Consider the following 23,646-nt stretch of genomic DNA (forward strand, 5'->3'; position numbering starts at 1 on the left):
CACAGATTACATAAATTGTCTAAATAACAGTTTTATTTAAAAAATTTAAAAAATAATAAATAAATAACTGAGTACTTAAATGGCGGACCTAACGCGTTAGATTACTCGATACATCAAAAAAGTAATCCAAGTACTTTAATGCGTTACTTTTCAGTAATTTCAAATCTACTTAATTGTTTTTCGGTGCTTGATGGCAGGCCCTTCTGAAATTGACTTTTTATTTATTTATTTTTTCAACACTTTTTTTTTTCATGTCTGACTACTACTTTATGTTCCATTTCTATAAACCAGGAAGATGGAAATCTGATTTTTTTTTTCATCTCTCTCTCTCTCTCAGCGCCAGTGCTTGTCCCTGCTTGTGCGTCTGGCTGGCACTGACCGTGCCCGCTACCTGAAGCAGATGGAGGAGAGCGTTGCCCCTGGTGACCCTGCGGACAAAAGAGAGGAGATGGAACTTGCCATGCAGCAGGTATGAGGACACATAAAGCAGGTAGCAATTTACAGGAGCATGTAACATTTCGTACACATTCCTAACCTGTCTCACTATATCTTTATATGTTTGGTCAGATCTGTGCTAACATAATGGAGTACTGCCAGACCCTGCTCCTGCAAAGCTCAGCTGAGGCTCAGTTTACAGTCTGCCTGTTTAGCCCTTCAGCCAGCGAGCCAACAGGTCAGCTGTCTGTCCCGACTATCATACACCCATGTGTCTGCTTTTGGCATCTTCCACTAAACCTTGATCCTTTTTGTTGCTTAGATGTGGCAGTGCCATCTGTGTCTCGGGTGCCCAGCCTGGGTCTCGTCCTGCTCCTTCTGAAGAACAGCACCACAGACTTCTTTAGATACCACGACAGCCACAGACAGAGCCTAAGCAAGCTAGAGAGGCTCGAGCAGCTTGCTCCAGAAGAGCTTAAAGAGGTAGACTACAAACAAACCTCTTGTTTCAGTGTTAAAAGTGACCGAGCTATTAATAATAGCATTTAAAACACGCACTAAATTATATATTACTTCGACACAATTGTTTTTATTTTTATTTGTCTTATCTAAGCATTCTTGTTTTGAATTAATCAACCAGTGTTTAGAAAGTTTATATGAAAAATCAAGCATTAAATTCAATAATTTAGTTTTCAGGTATCCAACAAATCAGGTTTATTTTTGCGATGTTCAAGCAGTATTAATTATCAAGTAAATCCAGACGTGTTAATTCTGCAGTCATTATATTTCTATTTAGTAAAGTCAGTTTCTTGAATTCAACATCTTTTAACTTGTTTTTGCTCCCATCTGATGAGAACCTTATTTAAAGCCTTTCATGCATCTCTTGTGCAGCTGTGCCAGGGTCTGGTGTCAGGATCAAGTGGGGTGGAGAAGATCCCGTCAGTGCAACGAAGCGTGCTGGCCAAACGGCGTCTCGTTCAGCTCGTCAATAATCGCGCCAAGCTTCTGGCGCTCTGCTCCTGTATCCTTCTGCACTTTCTGTCCTGTGTAAAGTGTATCGTTACTTTAAATGGTATTGCTTGGCCACGATTTTTTTTCCCCCCCCCCTTAACCTAATGTTTTCAAGACATCATTGAGACTTGCCTGTTTGTGATCTGGCGCCACCTGGAGTACTACCTCCTCTACTGCATACCCAGTGACCCCAAACACTCTCTTCTCCCAGGATACAGAGGTGAAGTTACACTACATGCATTTTAAAATCAGTTTAAAAGAGTTTATGACTCGATTAAACATCACAGTGGTCTAGAAGTGGCTGGAGAACAAGACATAGTTTTACAACTAGAGAAATAATACTACAATAGTTAGCTGTAACTTATTAGAGCAGCTAAATAAAAAAAACTGATTAGTTAAATATATTTGTTTACACGACCATGATGCTGAATTATGTTTCAGATATTTTTATTTATTAATTTTGTTTGTTTGTTTGTTTTTGATATACTGATACTGAAAAATTTATCTTAAATAGCAGTTGAGTACCTTGTATATTTCTTTCTTTCTTTTTCCAAGAGCTAAAGGCTAACCTAGCAATCTTTACCTTTCAAGAAGTTTTAGGTTAGTCAATAGTTTTTAAATTTCTTTGATTAGAATAAAAAAAAAAAAAAAAACATATTTGAGAAATGCATTTGTTGACATGACCATGATGCTAAATTATGTTTCAGGTATTTTGATTTTTGTTTGTTTGTAGTATACAAAAAAAAAAAATCTTAAATAGCAGTTGAACACCCTGTATTTTCTTTTTCTTTTCTTTTTTCCCCCCCTTCTTTAATTTTATTAAGAGCCAAAGGCTAACCTAGCAATCTTCACCTTTGAAGAAGTTCTAGGTTAGTCGATAAGATTGCTTAACTTCTTCTGCTCTTGGTGTTTTAAATTTCTCTGATTAGGTTTAAATTATATTGCTAAATATTGCGAATGTAATCATGAATGTATTCTGTTTTTAGATATATAATGCCCCCTATTTTGTTTTGATTTGTTCCCTACAATGTGACTGGCTAGGAAAACATACTTCCACTTGCCACGTTCAGGAGGCAGTGGATTTAAAGCCACCGATATTAAAATAGCTCGATTGGTAAAGGAGAGAAGCCGGAAGAAAATCACACATTCGTTCAGATTGCTTTGTTCTAGCGAGAGTTTTTACAGAATATTTGTTTTTTTTTTTCGAATGATCACCCTATAATATAAACACACTGTTTACATTTACAGTACGTTTCTCTTTCTCTTTGTTCTGGGTGTAGACGGTGGTGCTGCAGGTCTGGGTCTGTCCAGGGTCAGCCAGCAGGATCTGGAGCAGGTACAAATCCTCTTTACTGGTCCCTCAGTTATGATGTTGCACATATTGTATATCGGTTATAGTTGGTACTATAAGTTTTTTGTGTGTGTGTGTTTTTGTGCGTACAGTTGCAGAGCGACGTGGCGGGCAGCTTCACCGAGCACCTACAGAGGAAGCTGCTGGAGGTTGAAGGGCTCTACAGCAAAAGCCACTCTCGCCACACCTTCATCCAGGCGCTGACACGCCGGATCCGCGGCCTGGTGCGCCACGCCAAGAGCTAGACACACCCTGCGTGGGCGGTTTCAGTAGTGTGTGTGTGTAACACTGCAAGAACTAAACACAGTAGCTCTCAGAGAAAGAGCAAAACAAACATAACACACGTGTGTTGTAATTTAAATCTATCTTGTAATGTTACTGCTTTGTTGATGAAATTCTCTCCCTGCATTTTCTATGTTTTTGATCATGTCTTTGGCTATTACTGTTTTCTAAGGAAGTTAATAAACTGAGTAAATAACCAAGCCTCTGGTGATGCATCAAGAGCTTCAGTTGATCTCAATATCATACACGAGGACTAAGGAACAGGTGGATCTGTGTGAAACTGTGAAAGGTAGACTGGTTTGAGCATTTTAGAAACTGAAACTCGAGGAAGAATATAGTAACTCAAATTACAAGACTTTTGTGCGCTAATTCACTGGACAGTTGTATTTTAACTGGCACTTGAGTGACAGCACTGAAGGAAAGACAGGAGGCAGAGCTGCAGGTAGAGGAGCTGAAGATGTTAAGGTTTTCTTTGGGAGTAACAAAGATAGATAGGGTCAAGAACAAGTCCATCAGAGGGACAACCCATGTTAGATGTTTTGGAGAGAAAGTCACTGAGAACAGATTGAGATGGTTTGGACAAGTTTAGAGAGGACATCGTGAATACATTGGAAGCTTGCCTTATGAGCATAATTCGTTCCGGAAGCGGGCTCGTATTTCAAAACACTTGTAAAACAAATCTAATTTTCCCATGGAAATAATGGAAACGTAAATTATTCGTTCTACAGCGCAAAAAAATAAATACATAAAAATAATTAACACAAAATATAAAGTAAAAATACAACAAAATCGATTCGCTATGGGGAACAGCTGAATGACAAAGAAGACTAGAGTGAGTGCAAACTAGAATATCCAGACTGATATTCTAGTGAATATCAGCGTAGATACCAGTAAGGTAGAACGTTTTCCCAGTATGATGGAATTCCCATAATCAGACTGCCTGCTTCACCTTTAAAACACTGACTCCCACTTTTAATGTGGAAGTGGCTTGGAGTGAGGTCAGGACTACACAGAGGTCTTCATGGGATCCAGTTTCATCATGGGTGCCTGATGAGTTTACAAATGCACTTGACAATACTGTTCTTGCAAGAACTGTTCCACAATGTTTTTTTCTTTCTTTCTCCTATTTATTCATATTTTATACCACTTATCTTGTGTACAGGATATACCCCGTTTTTGGGGACAAGGTGGGATAGGGGTACACCCTGGACAGGGCGCACACCCACACACACTACAGGTAATTTGTGAATGATAATTAACCTAATCTGTATGACTTTGGACTGTGAGAGAAAACCGGATTACCCGGAGGAAACCCACCAATCACAGGGAGGACATGCAAAGTCCATGCACGTCCAGTATTGTTCTGGAATGTAGAAAATGAAAAACATTAAATAAAGTGTCCAAAGTTTTGACTAGGACTGTACTTGGTGCCTTTCCTGTGTATGTCTGCCTGATAGGTTAAAGTCCTCAGCAATGTAAAGACTCACAAACTCTCAATGTTTGTGATGATGAGCAGAATGGACAGCTGAATATTGTCATACCTTTAGTCTCAAGAGATATCATCTAAACTGAATGTTTTAGGAAACACTGTTTATGTGGCACTTCACTTTATCTGCAGCCCATCCTAGAACAGGGTCACATTTCCGGTTTCCTCACAGAATAATTGGTGGTGCTGTTATGAGTTTAGGTGTAACCCAAAAAACAAAAAGCTGCATCCTCCAGTAAGAGCACACAAGATTTAGTATGCAGGATAAATAAAACCACAACCGTGCAAAAATGTTTACAGTACACCCAGTTAATAATCCTCTTGATTTTATTGATTTATTATTTTTTTAAACAATGTACACTTTCTAGACGATGGTAAAGTGCATTTCAGATAAAGAGAAGGAAATAAATACAGATAACCACCCAGCTTTAAGGTCAGTGTGTTTGCCAACTAATGCTGAGGGGAAAAGCAGAACAAACCAGAGGCCCACTTTCAGAAAGAAACAGCAGGTGCACACATGATTTTATTTATAACTTCACTACATTTGAATTATTATATTAATAATAAAATAAATCCATTACTCGATTTCCTAATTGGTTAATCGATAGTAACTCGATTCACTCTATCAAACTGAAAGCTGCTCATGTTGGGTCTAGTCGTCTGTAACATGGTTTTTATTCATTTAATGTTTAAGATTTATCACTTTTAATTTAATATTCACAAGTTTGCGTAAAAATGTTTCTCCCCTTTTATCGCTCTACGGTTTCAGTAACCTGGTTTCTTTAAATACGAGGTCATATCAACCCATCATGAACGCTTTATAAGTGAGGCCCGAGAATTCGAGGTTTTCTGTAGGAACACACCACAGTGACGTCTCGGCTACAAACAAAAGTGCAAGCCTAGTGATGTATTATACATTATACATGACCTCTACATACCTGAAACACTGCGTTAGACTGTATATTCAACCTCAGGATTTGTCTCTGCGCTTAACACTTAAACGATCTCAATGCGTCATTATACTGTACAGGTGCAACAGACTACGGATAAAACACTGACCATTTCTCATACAGCTGTCAATAATATGAGACTGACTGGAAGGAGAAAGAGATAGGAGCACGATGGGATTCTGTATACCAAGCTCTTTGCTAAATGGATAATAGTTCTGATGAAGAAGAAGAGAGAGAAAGAGAGAGAGAAAGAAACCATTCAGTGTGCTATGCTTCAAAATCATGCACATCCATTATAAATTATTTTTAAATAATAAAATTAATTACAGTCTGTCATAAAACATTTACATGTCTCTCCCAGCTCCGTGGGTCTATTTGTCCTTGATTGTACAGGAAGTCTTAGATAAGACATTGATTAGTAGCGTTAAAACACACATTTGATGGCGTGTCTAAAGGCAGAAAAGATACACAGATATGACCAACGCAGAAAAAAAGAAAGGAAATGTTCTGTGCTTGTGGATGATAAACATTTTAAAGGAATACTTCAGCTATACTTTTTTAAAATCTTAAATCGATATTACGTCTGAACGCATGTGCATTAACTTCACCGTGTATTGGTCCTGGGAAATGTGTTGAAAGTCTAAGGGCAGTTGTCAGGACTATTTAGCATTGCGTTTAATCTAAAACAGACTTTTATAGAAAACTACTCACTCTCTCTCTCTCATTCCCTATAACACACACATCTTGTTCAGGGTCACAGGAAGGCTTGAGGCATTTCCAGGGGACAAGGCGTGAATACAGTACACCCTGGATGAGGTGCCAGTCCATCACACACACACACACGCACTTACTACGGATGATTTGGAAATGCCAAATAACCTGATGTGCATGTCTTTGGACTGTGGGAGGAAACCGGAGTACCCACAGGAAACCCACCAAGCACGAGGAGAACATGCAAACTCCATACACACAGACCTGAAGGTGGGACTCGAACCCTCAACCCTGGAGGTGGGGAGGCCACAGTGCTAACCACTACACCACCGTGACCTTTTTATAGAATACTATTCTTTCAGATATAGAAAAAAAGATGACATTTTGAACATTGTAAGGTCAAGTTATGAAGATTAAAAACATGATAAAATGAGGATAAAAAAAAAAACGTTGGATGAAAATATATAAAATATCTAAAGTATCTGGAATCATTTCAAGAATAGCACATAACTGAATAGAGTCAGTGCCATATTCTTCATTAATACTAAAACTGAGTTATTTTAGAAACTCACAAAGATTACCTGCAACTGCTTATCACCCCCCTGGTGGGCAATAAAGGTAGTGCAGGTGGGCTGCAAGAGGTGATTGTTTTTAGTTTTGGAATTCATTAACTATAAATATTTACAAAAAAAACAAAACACATTAAAATATTTTTAAAGCTAAAAAAAACAAAGCAATGGTGTTTAAACTACTTGTTATTCTTTTGAATGTCGTCTTGAGATTAAAGGCTTGCGTAAGGCACAAGATTTTCAGATTACAAATCGGGTAGCTTGGGAACGGATATTGTACAGGAATAAATCCTTGATATTAATTCCTTGGTTAGCTTAGTTTGAACATTCAGGACTGAACACAAGGTGATTTTTTTGACTCTGTAACAACAGTCTTAGGACATAATACACAGTTGAGTAACTCAGAGTGAGCAGGTTTCATAATTGTGCGTGTACATGTGTGTGTGTGTGTGTGTGTACAAAACAGTTTTCAACAACTGCCCTTAAACATCATTTAAAACTCAATTCATACTTTTTTTGTGTTTGATTTTTTGGTTTGTTCTTTCTCTGTACATGGTAAAGTGTCGGTCTTTTTCTATATGATAAGTGTAATTTACAGATCATTTACATAGATACGTAGATATTAGGTGTTTAAACCCTGGAGTATTCCTTTAATCATCATAGATACTTAGAATATATCTTTTTTTCCTAAAACTGAAGGCGACACATGCGCCAGTTTGGGTAAAACTATAGTTTAAGACCGTTCAGTGGCCAGTCTATGATGAAGGACGGGTGTACGCAGCTTATGTAACACTTTCCTGTGGTATTGCCGAGTCCTTTGCTTGCGAGATCTCGTTGCACGTTTCCTCCAGTCTGTATGGAGCACGTTCTTTCCAAATGAGGTTGTAGATGCTGGTTGGTGAATGTGTGCTGTCAGGACTCCTGCTTGAACTGTTCTCCGGGTGCGGTGACGTCACCCGTGCTTATTGCGAAGGGAAAGCTAAATGCCAAAACAAAAAGAGATCCTGGAGAGAACAACAATTGTTCCTCCTAGTGTACCGAGGCAGCCTGAATTTAAACTCAGACTTGCCTTCAGCATCGGAGAGGCCTGGATTCACTTCACATCTTTATAAAAGAGACAGTGAGGGCATATCCATCCATCCATCCATCCATCCATCCATACATACATACATATAGACAGAATCCTACCTTATATATATGTAGGTAATTACTGTATACCGCACTGGATTAACAGCACTGTCTGCACTACATGGTTCAGCAGAGCCCGAGGTTGGGAGCATGACGTGGTGTGGAAACGAGTGTGTACAGTATATCATACAGTAATCATAATTTTACCAGCCATCCTGGAGCACCAGTTTAGTTTCAAAGCACTTTGTTTAGTTTCCATCTCTTTGGACTGCTGTGTTTCAGAGCAGCTTTAGTCAGAAGGAGTTTTTTTTTTTTTCCCCCTTCACTAATTAAATCCAGCATGGCTGTAATACCGCACAGCCCCGTCGAGGTGTGTGTGCTGCATGTGGCTGAGTGACAGCCTCGTCTCTGTGTAGAGTCTGGGCTCCTCCGTGTCTTTGGCACCGGGAGCGTGCCATCTCTTAGAGACTCTCTGTGCTCGGCTCCCGGCTGCACTCGGCGGCGTGCGTCTCCGTTGGCGGCGGGCTTGCGGGCACTTCGCCCGTCACACACACTCGGATCACTCGGAGCCAGCGCTGTTTCACTTCCTCGCTCTCGGCAGCGAAGCTGTGGACAGACTTGGACTGGGACAGACGGAAACTGGCTGGAGGGTCGGTGGGTCGGGTGGCGTCGTCTACGGAGTAACCCAGCAGCGGGATGGTGCACTGAGCCTTAACGTCCTGCACAGGGACACGAGACATGAAAAAGATGATTATATGCACTTTATATATATTTAAAAAAAAAAAAAAAAAAAACAGTGAAGACAAAGACTTTTCTTTTCAAACATTATTTACTATTATATTATAACTGCAGTATGTTATAGGTTTAAATCATCGAATCCTTTCAAAGGGGTTTATCACAAAACATATTTTTAACACAGTTTGTACTTTCTCCCTTTGCTTGCTGGGTTTTTCCTCCACATACTCTGGTTTCCTCCCACAGCCTTGCACCTACAGGATCTGGGTTCAGTTCTTGCCTCAGGGTCTGTGTACATGGAGTTTGCATGTTCTCCCTGTGCTTGGTGGGTTTCCTCCGGGTACAGTCTCAAAACTGCCCGTAGTGTAGTGTAGCGAGTGTGTGTGTTTGTGCGCCTGAGATGGATTGGCACCCTGTCCAGGGTCTAACCCGCCTCGTACCCTACTGTAAGTCTCCTGGGATAGGCTCCAGGCCCCCCAGTGACCCTGTACTGTATACAGAATAAAGTGGCATAGACGATGAGTGAGTGAGTGAGTGAGTGAGTGAGTGAGTGAGTGAGTGAGTGAGCTATGATTTTCTTTCATCCATTCAAAACATTTGCACCATTTTCAGTTTATTCTCTTGTTTATTAGCTTACATGACCTACAGTAGGTAAAGAAATGATAAACACATGACAATGTGTAAGCAGCTGTGAAAGCTGTGATGTCACGTGAAGCCAATGAGTGACTTATCACCCTGATGAACAGTAAGTGTTGTATTCATCTTATACCGCAACGTTTAGTGCTGCAGAACAACTTTAGTTCCTGTTCTCACTTGTGTTAAAAGATCTCTAAACCCTTGTTCCCATGGCAACCTCTCGCAAAGTTAATATGACATGAAACCTCTAACACGCCTGTTACAAAGGGCTGGCACTGGAGACTTTTTAATCTTCCTTTAATACCAGTTACATGCATTTTTTAAATCCCTCCGTGTAAAATACCTGGAATACGAGTGTCTGTTTAACATTTATTTATTTATTTATTTATTTATTATCTGCCGAAATACTGTATTGATGCTGATTTTATCATGTTTTATTTAGGATATTATTAGATTTTTTTATGTTGTACATATAATACAGACAATGTGTGTGCTGGAGAAGCTACTTCTGAAGTTTATGCAACATGGAAGTGACTAATCTTGCTTCCTTAAAAATTTCAAGTCGTGAACTTCAGCCGATTTGGAGAGATGATTTTAAAATGTCTATTTGTCTTATTCTGTCTCGCTTCAAACAATAATAATTTAAAATGGAAATAATTCATATTTTTTTATGAGTATTGATATTAAAATTGGTGTAAGCTTCTAGAAGACTTGTAAAAAATGTTGCTTAAATTAAAGCATTCTGGTTTTTTGGCTAAAGATTAAAAAAATCGGTAGTGTCCAAAACCATGTCAAATTCATGGTGCGATATCTTAACAATATTGCATTTTAGAATAATACACTTTTTCAGGTGAAACCTAAACTGGGCAAGTTTCATCTGAATGACATTTCAGATCATTAAAAGATTCTGATTTAAAAAGGTTACGGACACTACATACATAAAAGGGCATGAAATTGTATTTAGCAAATGTGTTTATTTTTATCTGATAAAAATATAAATCTGTATGCATGCTTACAAAAAACAAAGAAAGGATCGGAAGATAAGAAGCATTAAGTATTATGAAAAACGGTGGTAATAATACAATTGTTAATAATACACATGCATGCTTCAGTCTAAAACCCAATAAATCATGTTTAATCCAAATCCTTATTCACTCTCTAAACAAAAGCAGAAGTGCTTCCTACACCACGAGTCATGAGGAAGATTTTTGTGAACTTGTGACCAGACTGTTGTTTCAGGGAGTGTTTAATATCCAAGCTTGATTTATTTATCTATTTTATTTTTATAGAAGAGCTTGAGGAGTGTTGCCACGTTGCGCTCACCTGCGGTGCTCCGTACAGATAGAGCACTAAAGCCTCCTTCTCAGGAATGACACACCAGACTTTCTGCCAGGGTTTATTCTTCTCACAGTACTGCAGGAAGCCGCACATTATACTGCTGCCTGAGAACTGTGCCGCCTCGATCTGCCATGAACAGAGAGAGAGAGAGAGAGAGAGAGAGAGAGAGAGAGAGAGCGCTGGGTAAATACATTTATCTTAAGAGAGATGAGAGTCGCACACTTCCCGTGTAAGATAACAGGTCGACCTTAAACTGAAACCAAAAAACCGGGGGGAAGCAGAACAGTAAAAGCCGTTGTGGTTTTCAGCGAGAGTACGCGCTCACACACTAGCAACCCCCCATGAGGGAACAAAGAAGCGCTTCATTCTCTGTAACCCTGACTGATGGAGATCATCAAGTGTGGTTCATCTTCACACTCCAAAGTAATCCTGGCGCTCTAATGACATTAGCGACCTTATGCATCACCATGCAGGTCATAATCATACATTCTAAAAGGTGATAGTTTTAGGATTGTCAGAATCAGAAAGATTGGTGGGGTTCGATTCCCACCCATTGGGTTCAATTCCCACCCAATGTTCAAACCCCAGCCTGACTGGATGGAGTGCTGCTCCCAAGCTGGATAAAATGGAAGGGGAGGACTGAGTCAGGAAGGGCATCCTGCAGGGTAAGACGCTGTGCCAACACTTTATTGTAGAATAGAAATGATTTATTACGTCAGCCAGAAGAAGACATTTTTTCCGCTCAAGTTTTCTTCCTCTCAGGGAGTTTTATTTTCTCACCATTGTCGCCTCTAGCATGCTCATGAGAGATGTAACCCGACATCCAGCTTCTTTGTAACAATGAATATTGTTAAAAGTGCTATGTAAATAAAATTAACTTGAATTCAATGTAAGTTCAGTTGTAATTTGATCTTATGCAGAAGAATTTTACAAATGATAAAAAAAATAAAAAAAAATAAAAAAAAATGCACAGGACATATTTATGAGAGTAAAAATTTCTCTATATAATCCCCTGCTACACTAATGCATATGCCAGTGTTTCACTAGTGCTTACAGTAGATACCATCATGGTAGAAATCTTTCTCGGTATGGTGGAGCCATAATCTGAAACGCCGGCCTCCCAGGAACTCCGGTAATTGCCCAAACATGTGGAAATGGCTTGGAGTTCCTGCAATGTTCCATTGTCTTTCATCAGAAAGGTCATTAAAAGTCCCGGTTTGACTTGAACGCCTCTTGTATAAACCTAACACCTTTAAATACAGCTTAGAATGCATGCACAACCAGTGTGACACGAGATTAACATCTGTACCACAAGACGTGATCTACTATAGTTTACTCTGCTCACCTCCAGAATGCCCTTCTTCTTGCCCTCCTTCTCCTCGCTGTCTGTGTGGCCTTTTAAAATGGAGTAACAGTCTCGACACACTTTATTCATCTTATTGCCATCATACTCCAGAGGAGCCTTATTGTCTGAGCATTTCCAGCATACCACCTGAGAAAAAAAACACCCACCAGGATAAGCATGTCAATACCTCCCAAATGCATGGAGTAATAATTAAAAGGGTTGCGCAATAAAAGAAGCAAAGCTTAACATTGTGTCACTTACATAACCACAAGCTCGACAGTGATGCCTCCTACGGGTGAGAGCGTTAAAAGGTTCCCTACACTTCATACACATGGTCACCTCGTTGTCTCGAATCCAGCGTGGCGCCCGCTTTCCCAGGTCCGTTATCTAAAACACGAACACATACACACATCATGAAGCGATCGTCAAAACGTGAACCAAAGGCTAACGTGTGAACCTGAAACAGTTGTCAGAACCGGTGATACTCACCGACACTTCCTCATCCACTTCTTTAGCAGCCATTTTAAACGTCTCATTCTTTTGGTGAAAGATCCCGATTGTTTCTTGGAATGCCTGAAAGTCAATCAACACCGCTGTCAGAGGAAACCTCATATGAGAAATGCAAAGAGTACAAACTGAAGCAAAGTTTTACCTTTATCCAGCTCTCTTTATCTTGTTCAGAGCTGATGAGAAAGGAAACAAACAAGAGTTACAAACATTTATGCTGGACACATGACAATGCATTACTATTAAAGAATACTACAGTGGAATCTTGGATTATGAGCATAATTCGTTTCGGAAGCAGGCTCATATTCCAAAACACCAATTTGAAATTGAGTTTTCCCATAAGAAATAATGGAAACTCAAATAATTTGTTCCACAGCCCAAAAAAATAAATACATAAAAATAATTAACACAAAATATTAAGTAAAAAAAAAAAAATTAACCTGCACTTTACCTTTAAAAGGAAAAATAAACAAGAAATCTCTCTAATGACACCCGATTAAGCGACACACTAACAGAATCACTGCGGTAAAGTAAAAATAAAAGCAAATTAACCTGCACTTTACCTTTGAAAAGAATCACGACAGAGCAGTGTTTGTGTGTAGAGCAGAGATAAAGAGTGTGTGTGTGTCTGTGAAGGCGAAAGTAGAAGGAGTCTGTGTGTGTGTGTGTGTGTGTGTGTGTGTGTGGCACAGTGTCCATTGACGCACACCACAGACACATAGAGCAGGCTAAGCCTTGAGCAGAGGAAGAAAATGGATCTTTAACCTCTCTAATGAGACTTGCTTTTGCTTTACACACATGCTATACACACACACATACAGACACAAAATAAAATATGTCTTATGTCACACACACACGCGGGCACAGTGTTATAGTAAATAAAGTACAGTACACGGATGTTTATTATACCTATAAGACGCTCGGCATCAAAACAAGAAGCGAATGCGTGATACATGATACTCAGGACTCATAAACCAAGACCTGCTCGTTTTCCAAGTCAAAATTTATTTAAAATCTATGCTTGTCTTGCGGCACACCCGCGAACCGCATTACTCGCAATCCGAATATATATATATATATCCATCCATCCATCCATCCATCCATCTAGGAACCTCTGTAGTTCAACCAGGGACTGTGGAGGCCAATGGTGAGCATTGTATTTATTCACATTTTGTACTGTGGTATCATGCATATTCTTGGACGATGGGAGGAAACCCACCAACTCCATACCCACAGACCTGACACGAAAATCAAACACAGGATATATATAAATATATATAAAAAAAAATTTTTCCCTCCTACGTCATTATGTCATTGCCCGTTTTTTTTTCCCCCATTACATGACAGCTACCAACCAGGGACTACAAAGTGCATCATGTGCTTCCTGAAAGCAGCTAACCACATCTTTTCTGTGGCAGGCAGTGTAACCCACTCAGAGGAAAGCGTTATCTGTCTACATGTGCTCACAGGAACCTATGATTAGCTAATGTCACAATGATTGATAGGAGGGAGAGAAAGTTAAAAATGTGTATAGAGCCTGGGCATTTTAGCTCTATTGTACTCCTGGCTTCAGTGGCAGAGGTATCACCAGGATTCGGCACGAAATTTGACAAATTTGATCTGGTTTACAGTCCAGTATATCGTAAACTATATATATAAAAAAAAAAAAAAACCTAACAAACATGGCGTCAATTCAGATGGGTTAAAATACCGGACTGCACCCATAATGCATAGCTCCCTCTGTACAAGCCTCGGGAGGCAGTGTTATGATCTGTGGTTGTTTAAACTGGTCAGGTCTAGGCTCAGCAAGGTTACACGGCAATCAAAATCAAAAACCTTTCATCACGTTTCATCATTATACATTTACCAGCACCATCACTGCTTTCGACTGAAACACAGTTAAACCGGTATTCACCTGGCCTGCAGCTCCAGGGTACGTTCCTTCCCAGACACCTGGAATGTATGAGGGTAATCCTCGTTATACGTCTCCTGCACCTTCATCCCATCGAGGCCGATTCGTGTGCGCACCGTAAACTTCTGGCCCACTAGGCTGAACTTGGGAACGCAGTAGAGCAGCATGTTGTTGAACTGTATAGAGGAGTAAAACAAAGGCATAGTTAACAACTGTGCACATAAACTAGGTTCAGGTAGGTCAAAATAACGCCTTGAATGCTAGTCGAGGAGGTGGAGCTTTCTGAACATGATTGACGCCATTTTGTCCTGAATAGCTGAAATCTGCTTAATTTTACTACATTAACAAGTAGAAAAATTGAGAAATACAGTGAAAACCAGTAGGATTTGAATAAACTGTGTTGACAAAACCTGAGCCATGTCCCACACCAGATAAGACATCGCTCAAAAAGTTATGCATACTGACTAAAGAGGTCTCTAAACATGTGCACTATAACCCATATGATTAATCCATGCAGTCAAGAATGACAAACAGCAACCCACATTATGAAACGTTCTTCCTCAAGTGGTTTGCAGTGACATGTTTCTACCAGAGGGGGTGTACATGCAAAATCGTTCAGGAAAACGACCTCACCTTACAGCATGTAGCATGCACCTTTAAGCGTAACACTAGTGCTGCAATTCAAAATTCTTAAAAATAATATTAATAATCAGTTTTCTCCTCTGAATACTGCATGAATATAAGTTCTGCATGAATTTCTCACCAGAAAGAGGTATCGGTCCATAGCTGAAGTGTTCCTGGCTGCCAGTTTGAGAATATGTCCCTCCTTAATGAACTCATTGGAGGCATTCACAATGTCCTCTTCCTCCCCCAGCATCTCATAAATCTCCAGCAGTTTCTTCAGATTCTCCTGTGAGGAACGGCACGGAGAGCATGAGAACAGACAGCAACACTCAGGATCGAGGATTACTTCTCATTCCCATCACATCCTAACAGAGTCGCTGCTGAGGCGCTAAAAATAGCTCATTCAGTACCGGTGCAAGTCGAGGGTAATGGACTTTAACTGTGCTCTAATTGTATTAGGCTGAAATGCATGAAGGAAGCTAGAAGAAGAAAAAATAAAAATAACAGCACTTACAGATTTGCGAATTGCAGTGTTCGAGTGCGTGGCTGCCATGGCGATGATCTCCAATGACTCTGAAACAAGACGAAGGATATCATGCATCAGGGAGTAGATGGGAGACATTTGAAGAAAGGAACTATATATAAAAAGCTTAACATAAGTGAAAATGCCTCAAAGTAGGATAAACAATCGTATATACTGCCAGGTCAAAAAAAAGTTGGAGATACAGAAGGGCCTGCATCAAGCAAAGAGAACAACTAAGAAGCTGAAATTGATGCAATTTTGTTAAAACATCATGAAAACTTGGAAGTATATTGCTGAACTGCCAACTTCGGTAAATAAATGTGATTAGGAGGGAAAAAAGGAAAAACCAAACAAAAAGCCTTGAATTTGCTAGGGAGCTTAAAGAATGGACTTTGGAGTACTGGAAAAAAGTCATATGATCTCTGAGTTCAGGTTCCATATTGTTAGTAAATCAGGGTAAAAATGAAGTCAGGTGACGACCTGAATGACCAAGTTATCAAATCAATGGATTCAAATTGGTTCTGGAAGGAAGAGATCAAGAATCATACAAAAGAATCATTTGTATACATGAATTGGGCACCAAATTATTACTATATTCCAAATCTTATCACTTGGCAGGATGTCAGTTTTGCAGTGTTGCATGGCTATATATGGCAGCTCATGACTCCAGTGCTGATGTTATATTAAAGACATATTTTAATGTCTTTAAAATATTAATGATGTAAACGTGTAAATCAGATATACAAGGTTAGACCTCGCAACTATTGAAGCTATTTTTTCAATTGCAGTTGTTCTCTACTGAACACATGAGCTCACAGATGCCTGTGATTGGCAAATATCGCGGTGCCATCAAATCCACCTACACAGCACAACCAGTCTTTTCTCCCTTGGCCCCAGGACATGTGATCTTGTCCAGTTTTGTTCTGCGCCTCATTTGGAGATCAGGCAAAAAAAACAAAACACACCGATAAGACTGCGGAGATGCTACTAATAGACTTGACTGGTATGACTCACTCTCAGCCTCCCGCCGGTCCACGTGGTCCTGAGGAAGCTTTTTCAGGTAGTCTTTAAGGAGCATCTCGTATCTCGGTACTCTCTGTACTGGTTCCAGCATGTGATGCTGCAGCGTCAGACTCCCACACACTTCCTGCTTCTGTAATCGGGACAACAACCACACAACAAGGAGGCAATGACCAACTGGTGAGAGGTCAAGTTTTGTAATACACTTCTTGTTTTATACACTAGCAAATATTACATGCAAAAAAAGAAGAAAAAAAAAAGAAGAAGAAAGAATTGCACCTAAACCTCACCTGGATGTCCTGAATAATGGACTTAAACTGAGGCGAGCGATCGGTCCACTGCTTCAGGAGCTCCATGGCTTTATCAAAGTTCTTCACGTACTCTGCATACATCTTCAGAAAGGGTGTTAGTTTCTGCAGGATGTCCCCGATCCGAGGCGTCATCTCCCTGTGACGGCGATGAAATAGAATAATATCAGATGTTGCAAGCACATCCAGAACCCGTCTATAAGGAGACAATGAGTCACCCATATGTCTTAAAAGGGAAAATACGCTTGTCAAAAATAAACTGTTGCGCTTTGCACAAGACATCCCAAAAATACAAAGGAAATGAAACAGTTTCAGGCAGCTGACCCCCTAACCACTCTGGAGGAACTGATCAGCGGGCAGATAACGTGTTTGCTTATTCACTTCAAATAAAGGTTGAAATGCACCATAAAGACCATCATACATTTCTCATACAGTACTTATAGATCAGCATACAGCATACACATCCGAAAGGTTTACAGTTAATTGAGATTAAGATAAGGTGAGTGAAAGGAGAAATGTGAGCAGGACGGGTTCTTCCCTCTCTTACCATTCTCCCATGCGTTTCTCCAGATCTGGCAGAAGAAACTGGTTGTGGAAGGCATTGATGGAGGAGATATTGGAGAAGATGTTCTTTACCACTTCCACAGGGAACGTGCCTTTTCCTGCCTCCTCCATCAGCTTCTCATTGAACACCTGCGCAAGAAGGCCGAGGAGGGGGATGCGTGTAAATATCAAGATATTTATAGTAGTTTTCTGCGTCTTAGGTCATCTGAATCCCATATCCTGCTAAACAGGTTTTGGATAGTGATGGTGAAATTCTTTACAATGAAGCAACTGAGCAAATCATAATCATAATTACTGAGCAAATTCCATAATTCAAAGGAAATCTTAAGTCACCAATTCTGTTGAGGAAGTGGTGGTTCAGCGGTTAAAGCTCTAGGTTATTTATCAGAAGGTCAGGGGTTCAAGCCCCAGCACCCAAGCTGCCACTGTTGGGTGTGTGAACCAGACCTGGTCTGGTGGATCCCATGGATGCCCGAACGGATTGAGATCAGGGGTGTTTGGAAGCAGGTGTTTTGCCTGCTTGGCCCCGTGTATGGTGGGGTGTGGTGGCTTTCTTTGGTGGTCAGCGCGGACTTTTTTTTTTAGCAATTGCTTTTTCTGTGGGATCGTACCGGTTAGGCTGGCATGGGCATGGGTGAGCCTTGGGTGCCCATGATCCTGTGACCACTTTTGTTTAATGTCATATGATGTTAAATGTTATGGCTGATTGTTAAATGTTATGGCTTTTTTAATAGTGATACTTTATCCAAGTAATATCCAAGTAATATAGATTAATATTAAACCTTAGTCCCAACATATTCTCAATTATCAGCTGTACTCAATGACAATGAGCTGAAATTACATGCTTATCCTTTTTAAAGCCTTTTTGGCTTAAATAAAACAAAGAAAACAAGTAAAACGCTCTGGAAATATTCAACATCCTATAATGTATGGACCCACAACATGCAGCTACACCTACCTGTAATAAATTAAGTCTTGCCACGTAGGCCTTCTCTGTCTGCAGGAGCTCATTGGCGATCTTGTACAGTTTCTGTTCGTTCGTCTCCTAAAACAGCAAAGAAGATCAAACAAAATCAAACCCTACAGAACAGAGAAGTAGCAGGAAGCGATGACCTCATTTGAAACCTTTAATTTCTAGGTGCCAGAAAATGCTCAGTAGGCTAACGGTCACCAGTGTTTTTGTTTTTATTTTCTTTTTCTTGCTGAATAACCGGAGGACAAGAAACCTACTAGCTGGATATAAACAAAATGCATTTCACTTCAGCTCCACCTCCTGTGACTACAGCATGCACTGGTATCTCTAGAGCTTCCTGTCTTCTGGACCCATGCACTAGCTTTTACAGTCAGATTAATTTACATGTCTGGCAGGCACAGGCGCGTGGGTGACCTCTGTGCTCAATCAGTAAATAAAGTGCAGTGGTATTGAACTCTCTTGCTTAGTACACACCAACACCTCATCAAAAGACACTCGACCAACATATGGTGTTAAAACACGTCTCACCTACTGTAGGTGAATAAAAAGAGAATTTTCAGATAGGATCATATAACACTATTTTTCATAATACTTAATGATTCTTATCTCCCCATCCATGCTTCATTGTTGTGTAAATATGCGGCACATTTATATTTTTATCAGATAAAGAGAAACACAGTAGATAAATAAAATTCTACGCCCTTTTATGTAGAGTCCGTAACTTTTTTGAATTCAAATCTTTCAAGATCTTAATAGTTATTTAGATGAAACTTGGCCAATTTAAATTTCACATGAAAAAACATCAACGTAAAAAAGTATTATTATAAAATGCTAAACTGTTAAGATGTTACAGCATGAATTTGACAGGGTTACGGACACTACACATTTTTCGCTTTTTAAGTTTTTACTTTACCTTTAAGGTTGTACTAATTTTACTATCAATACTCATAAAAAGTATGTATCATTTATAACGCTGAAAATGTTAGCAACTTTCAATTTTAAGGAAGCAAGAATGCTCACTTCCAGGTTGCATAAACATCAGAAGTAGCTTCTTTGGCCACACACATTTTCTGTATTATATGTATAACAAAAAATAAATAGACAAATAAAATCAGCACCAATACTATGCTTTGGCCAAGTCCATATTATAGCCAGTGCCTTGCTGAGATTTCGTCGACACGATGTTCTACCTCTTCCTTATACCCGGATAATGACTAGGGCTGAGAATAAACAATAAATGCATTTAATAAATGCTAACGTGACTAACGTAACACCAAACATTATAATCATTACCATTTAAGCAAAAAAAACCAAAAAAAAATAACAAGCTTTTTATTTGCCTACTTGCTAAGATAACAGATTCATAATTTGTCGAGCCCTCAGTCATGGTGACTCAGAGATGAGGGATAAAAAAGGTCGACCGGTCTAAAAAGACACGTATCAGAATCCACCACACACACACACACACACACACACCCCTATCAGCTCATATTACACTCTCAAGATCTTGGAATTGGCCTTAGTTACTGTTAACTCCCACCCTGGAATGCCGTTACACTACACAGCTCGACTCAGAGTCACATGATTAGATAATTATGAAGCCTTGAGGGCAGGAAAAACACGCAGGTGTGCTGGGCAAGCTGAATTCATCACGTCTAACCGAGCAAGACGTGCGGCTCAGAATACTCTGCATGCTAAGGATGTCGCAGCTGAATGGGAAACTGGACTCCAAAGGTCAGAGCCAAAGTTCATTCTCACCACACACACACACACACTGTGACTTTATTTCTATACCACACATACACAGTGCCATTGTTGTATTGTTGCTAGCTCAGGGCTGGAGAGAGAACTTCCTTACAGTATGTACTGTATGTACTGTATGTAGGAAGACAAAGCATGGTGCTGCTCTAAGAGTCGGTCCGGTGTCGGGTGGGGAGGGGAGTGTGTGTGGAGGGAGGGGAGTGTGTGGGGGGATTAATCATGAACCCCCCCTGCCTAGTCGAAGAGACAATAGAAAAACACTGGCAAGAACACAAAAGTAGAAATGATAGCATTGTCAGCATGCTCGGATGGTTTCTCAAACCCGGCTACTGTACCGTACCTTACTCGAGATTATAACCGGTCTCAGCCCGAGACGTGTAGTAGTGTAATATTACACCATGATATTACCACTACAGTATATAACGAGTGCTGGCTTATTCACGACACAGATGTACACACAGCAGAAACCATCGATCAGAAAGATCAGCAATATCACCAACACTTCACAATCTTTCTACATTACTCAAATGGGTTCGAAAAATACAAACAAACAAACCAGAAGTTTCATCGCACCGTAAGTACTAAGCTCGGATGAATGAACTTTGTAAATATATCACGCTACATTCGAGCTTCACCAGAGACCTCTTCACACCCACAACCTTGACATGACAGCTCGCCCACATGAAAGTACAACCCCTCGTTTTTGTTTTTTTTTTCTTCTTCTTGCGTTCCGTCGGCCCCCGGTTCGTCTCGTATCTTTAAGTCGCAGCCACAGACTGTATCTGCCAGGCTTTCTGTCAAGCATTCTGAATAACGCACTTGCAGCCAATATACGGTAAAATCAATAGAGATGGACTTTAATAACCCTAAGGGAAAAACGAAATAAATGAAATACTCAAAATCTAAACTCTCTAATAGATGAGGTGGGGTTTGGTTTAGTAGTGTTTGGTCACTGAGAGTGTTTGTGAAGACTGTATACGGGACACCATGTGGAATTAAGAGAGCTAGTCGAAGGCAGGCAGGAAATGAGAGTGTGGTAAAGAGGAAACGAGTATATACAGTAAAGGAGGGGCTAGTGTTGACGGGGAACAAAAAGACACAGTGTGTGACCAAAAGTATAGGGACACCGATTCGTCCCATCTGAAATGGACCCGGTTTTGACAAAACATGGGTAGTTCGCCGTTACAGTACAAGAAGGTCTACTCTTCTTTCCATTAGATTGCTAATGAGGTCAGGCACTGATGATGTCAAGTGTGGAATCCACGAGCTTAGTGTGTGCGCATGGACAACGTCATGATGGAAAGGGTTTTGGGCGTCTTAGTCCTGCTGAAGAGAAATCGTAAGACCTCAGCACACAAAGTAACGGTCAGGCGTCTGTATACCTTTGGCCCTACAGGGAGACACGGTGAGGGATATACACTACAGTATAAAGAAAGGTAGACTCGGGTTCAGGAAGATCTGTTAAGGACCTGCATGAGAACTGAATTAGAGGATGTCTCTCTGTCCTCCTGGCGAGACTTTGAGACAGATGGGTTCCTACTCTTTCAGTCATTGTGTGCTCTTTTTCAGTCCGAATGCTTCTTCTTTTCTGTCCATTCGGCACTGATTTCATCAGAGTAACGTCCCTGTGTCTCGTTTCAACATTACCAACTTTTTTTCTTTGTTCTTTAAGATATGCATACATCTTGCTGGAAGAAGATGAAAAAAGAAAAAAGAGGAAGCAGCTAGTTTGTTGGTAAACTAGCTTGCATTAAAAAACAAACAAAAAAAAACTGTCTGAATACCAAAAAAGAACGATTTCATCATCACTGATGTTACGTTAGCCGTCATCCTCTAATAATAATAATAATAATGTTATCAAATTGTTAGTGATTCATGTGTAACATATCGGTTTCACATCACTGAGGAAGTCAGTTCTTTCAACTTCTTCATCTATCCAAACAAACCAGCCATTCATCAAAGGGTAAGCGGTTAATTAATTGGGATAGATTACCGGCGTAGAGCAAGAAATGTAAAACACTGATCAGAGAGATTAGAACATTAATGTAAATGCTGTAAATGGAAGCGTTACTCAGGGTGAATATCGTCTCTACAGCAATGTTGCTTTATAGTCATATAGCACCCGCTTGGCAACTCTGGGGAGCTCCATCTAGCTCCAGTGGGCAGGACGTGTCAAATAACGAGTCTGCCCGCCGAAGAGATATGCACCAAGCAAAACAACACACTGCTCTCTCCCTGCAGCTCTACCATATCTCTAACATGCATATTCACACACGGTGCATCAAAAATATGACAAATACACATGCAAATGTTCAAAAGTCAAGACGTGTAACACACACCAACCTTGTGCTCCATTTCCTTGTCATCCAAGCTGGTCTCATCCATGCTGGTCTGGGTCTCTGTTCTCCTTCTCTCATCCTCTTTCTCAGTGAAACTCTGCGACGCGTCTGCGTCCCCGTCCGAACTTTGCTCCACCATTTCTCCATTCAGCAGCGGTTCGCCGTCTGGTCTCGCAGCTCCGCTGTCATCACCGTTTCTGTCCATCTGACCTAACACTCCATTGGTAGACGGCGTGTGGTCATGGCTGTCGCTGCCGTCCTGAGTCTGCTCTTTAGTGTCCGTCGCTTTCTGGCAACCCCTGTTCACCGGACTGCCCTTCCCAGCTTTGGCGGTGTGTTTCTGAGGAGAGCCGTCCCTCCTTTCTGGGTGTCTGCGCGTAAAAAAAAAAGAAAAGAGAAAAAAAAAAAGACAGAGAGAAAGTAGCTAGGTCAATTTCTTCTTCCTCCTTTTTTTTGCGTTTCCAATGAACGAAACAACCTCTGCTGTGTGAAGAGCACCGGTATCTATCTGTCTTGCGAATTTGCAAGGCGGTGAGGAATCTAGCGTGAGAGAGACGGAGAAAGAGGGAGAGAGAGAGAGAGAGAGAGCGAGCATGTGTGAAAATGTGAGTGTCTGGGTTAAAAATACTCCACTCTAGCTGCACAAACTTCCTCTATCAAGTAGGGCAGTACATTGTGTGTATGTGTGTGTGTTGAAGTGCGCATGCGGGTTAGCAGAGGATGTGAGAGCGTGCAGGTCAGGGGGGGTAAAAAAAAACAAAAAAAAAAAAGGAAGAGGAGGATGGGAGGAACAGGCAAAGGAAAAGAGAGAGGATAGGTTGAGGAGGTACCGCCGCACCGCGTCCCGAGAGATACCCTGCTGCCCTACTTCAGAGCACGTGCCAAGATTATATTCACACACACACACACACAAGCTCTTTGACAGACAGAACATGTACAGTAGTGAGTCTTTAGAAACTCTTCACCCATAGGCTTGGCAGTACAGGTGGATGGTAAAGATGATCCAAAATGAGAATAAGATTCTGCTTTCTGTAGACTTTTCATACACACACACGAACAAAAAAACGGGGCCAGACCTCTTTAAACACACACCCTACACGAATACATCCTGCAGTCCCTCCAGCTGCTTCCCACACTG

At 40.5% G+C, this 23,646-nt stretch overlaps 2 protein-coding genes across 8 annotated transcripts in view; one reads left to right on the forward strand and one right to left on the reverse strand.

Annotated features, from left to right (window-relative positions):
- The window catches only part of nup205 (nucleoporin 205), a 37,859-nt gene extending 34,571 nt beyond the window's left edge, over positions 1-3,288 (forward strand). The window contains exons 36-42 of one of the 2 annotated variants that reach the window (XM_053500352.1): positions 338-469; positions 568-673; positions 758-918; positions 1,327-1,456; positions 1,562-1,666; positions 2,727-2,782; positions 2,890-3,288. In XM_053500352.1, coding sequence (XP_053356327.1) covers positions 338-469; positions 568-673; positions 758-918; positions 1,327-1,456; positions 1,562-1,666; positions 2,727-2,782; positions 2,890-3,042 — 843 coding nt within the window. In that variant the 3' untranslated portion in view covers positions 3,043-3,288. Of the gene's footprint in view, positions 1-337; positions 470-567; positions 919-1,326; positions 1,457-1,561; positions 1,667-2,726; positions 2,783-2,889 lie in introns of both variants that reach the window. The other variant, XM_053500351.1, reaches the window with a different exon arrangement.
- A 1,588-nt stretch (positions 3,289-4,876) lies between these two features.
- fgd4a (FYVE, RhoGEF and PH domain containing 4a) overlaps positions 4,877-23,646 on the reverse strand; it is an 82,996-nt gene continuing 64,226 nt past the window's right edge. For all 6 annotated transcript variants that reach the window (XM_053500143.1, XM_053500147.1, XM_053500146.1 and 3 more), the window contains 14 exons: positions 22,513-22,879; positions 18,394-18,480; positions 17,419-17,564; positions 16,854-17,010; positions 16,558-16,696; positions 15,535-15,593; positions 15,160-15,306; positions 14,400-14,572; positions 12,630-12,660; positions 12,467-12,550; positions 12,239-12,364; positions 11,978-12,124; positions 10,618-10,758; positions 4,877-8,642 (listed from right to left, as the gene is read on the reverse strand). In XM_053500143.1, coding sequence (XP_053356118.1) covers positions 8,385-8,642; positions 10,618-10,758; positions 11,978-12,124; positions 12,239-12,364; positions 12,467-12,550; positions 12,630-12,660; positions 14,400-14,572; positions 15,160-15,306; positions 15,535-15,593; positions 16,558-16,696; positions 16,854-17,010; positions 17,419-17,564; positions 18,394-18,480; positions 22,513-22,879 — 2,062 coding nt within the window. In that variant the 3' untranslated portion in view covers positions 4,877-8,384. The remainder of the gene's footprint in view (positions 8,643-10,617; positions 10,759-11,977; positions 12,125-12,238; positions 12,365-12,466; positions 12,551-12,629; positions 12,661-14,399; positions 14,573-15,159; positions 15,307-15,534; positions 15,594-16,557; positions 16,697-16,853; positions 17,011-17,418; positions 17,565-18,393; positions 18,481-22,512; positions 22,880-23,646) is intronic.

The sequence above is a fragment of the Clarias gariepinus genome, chromosome 7 (assembly GCF_024256425.1).
Source record: "Clarias gariepinus isolate MV-2021 ecotype Netherlands chromosome 7, CGAR_prim_01v2, whole genome shotgun sequence".
NCBI classification, from domain to species: domain Eukaryota; kingdom Metazoa; phylum Chordata; class Actinopteri; order Siluriformes; family Clariidae; genus Clarias; species Clarias gariepinus.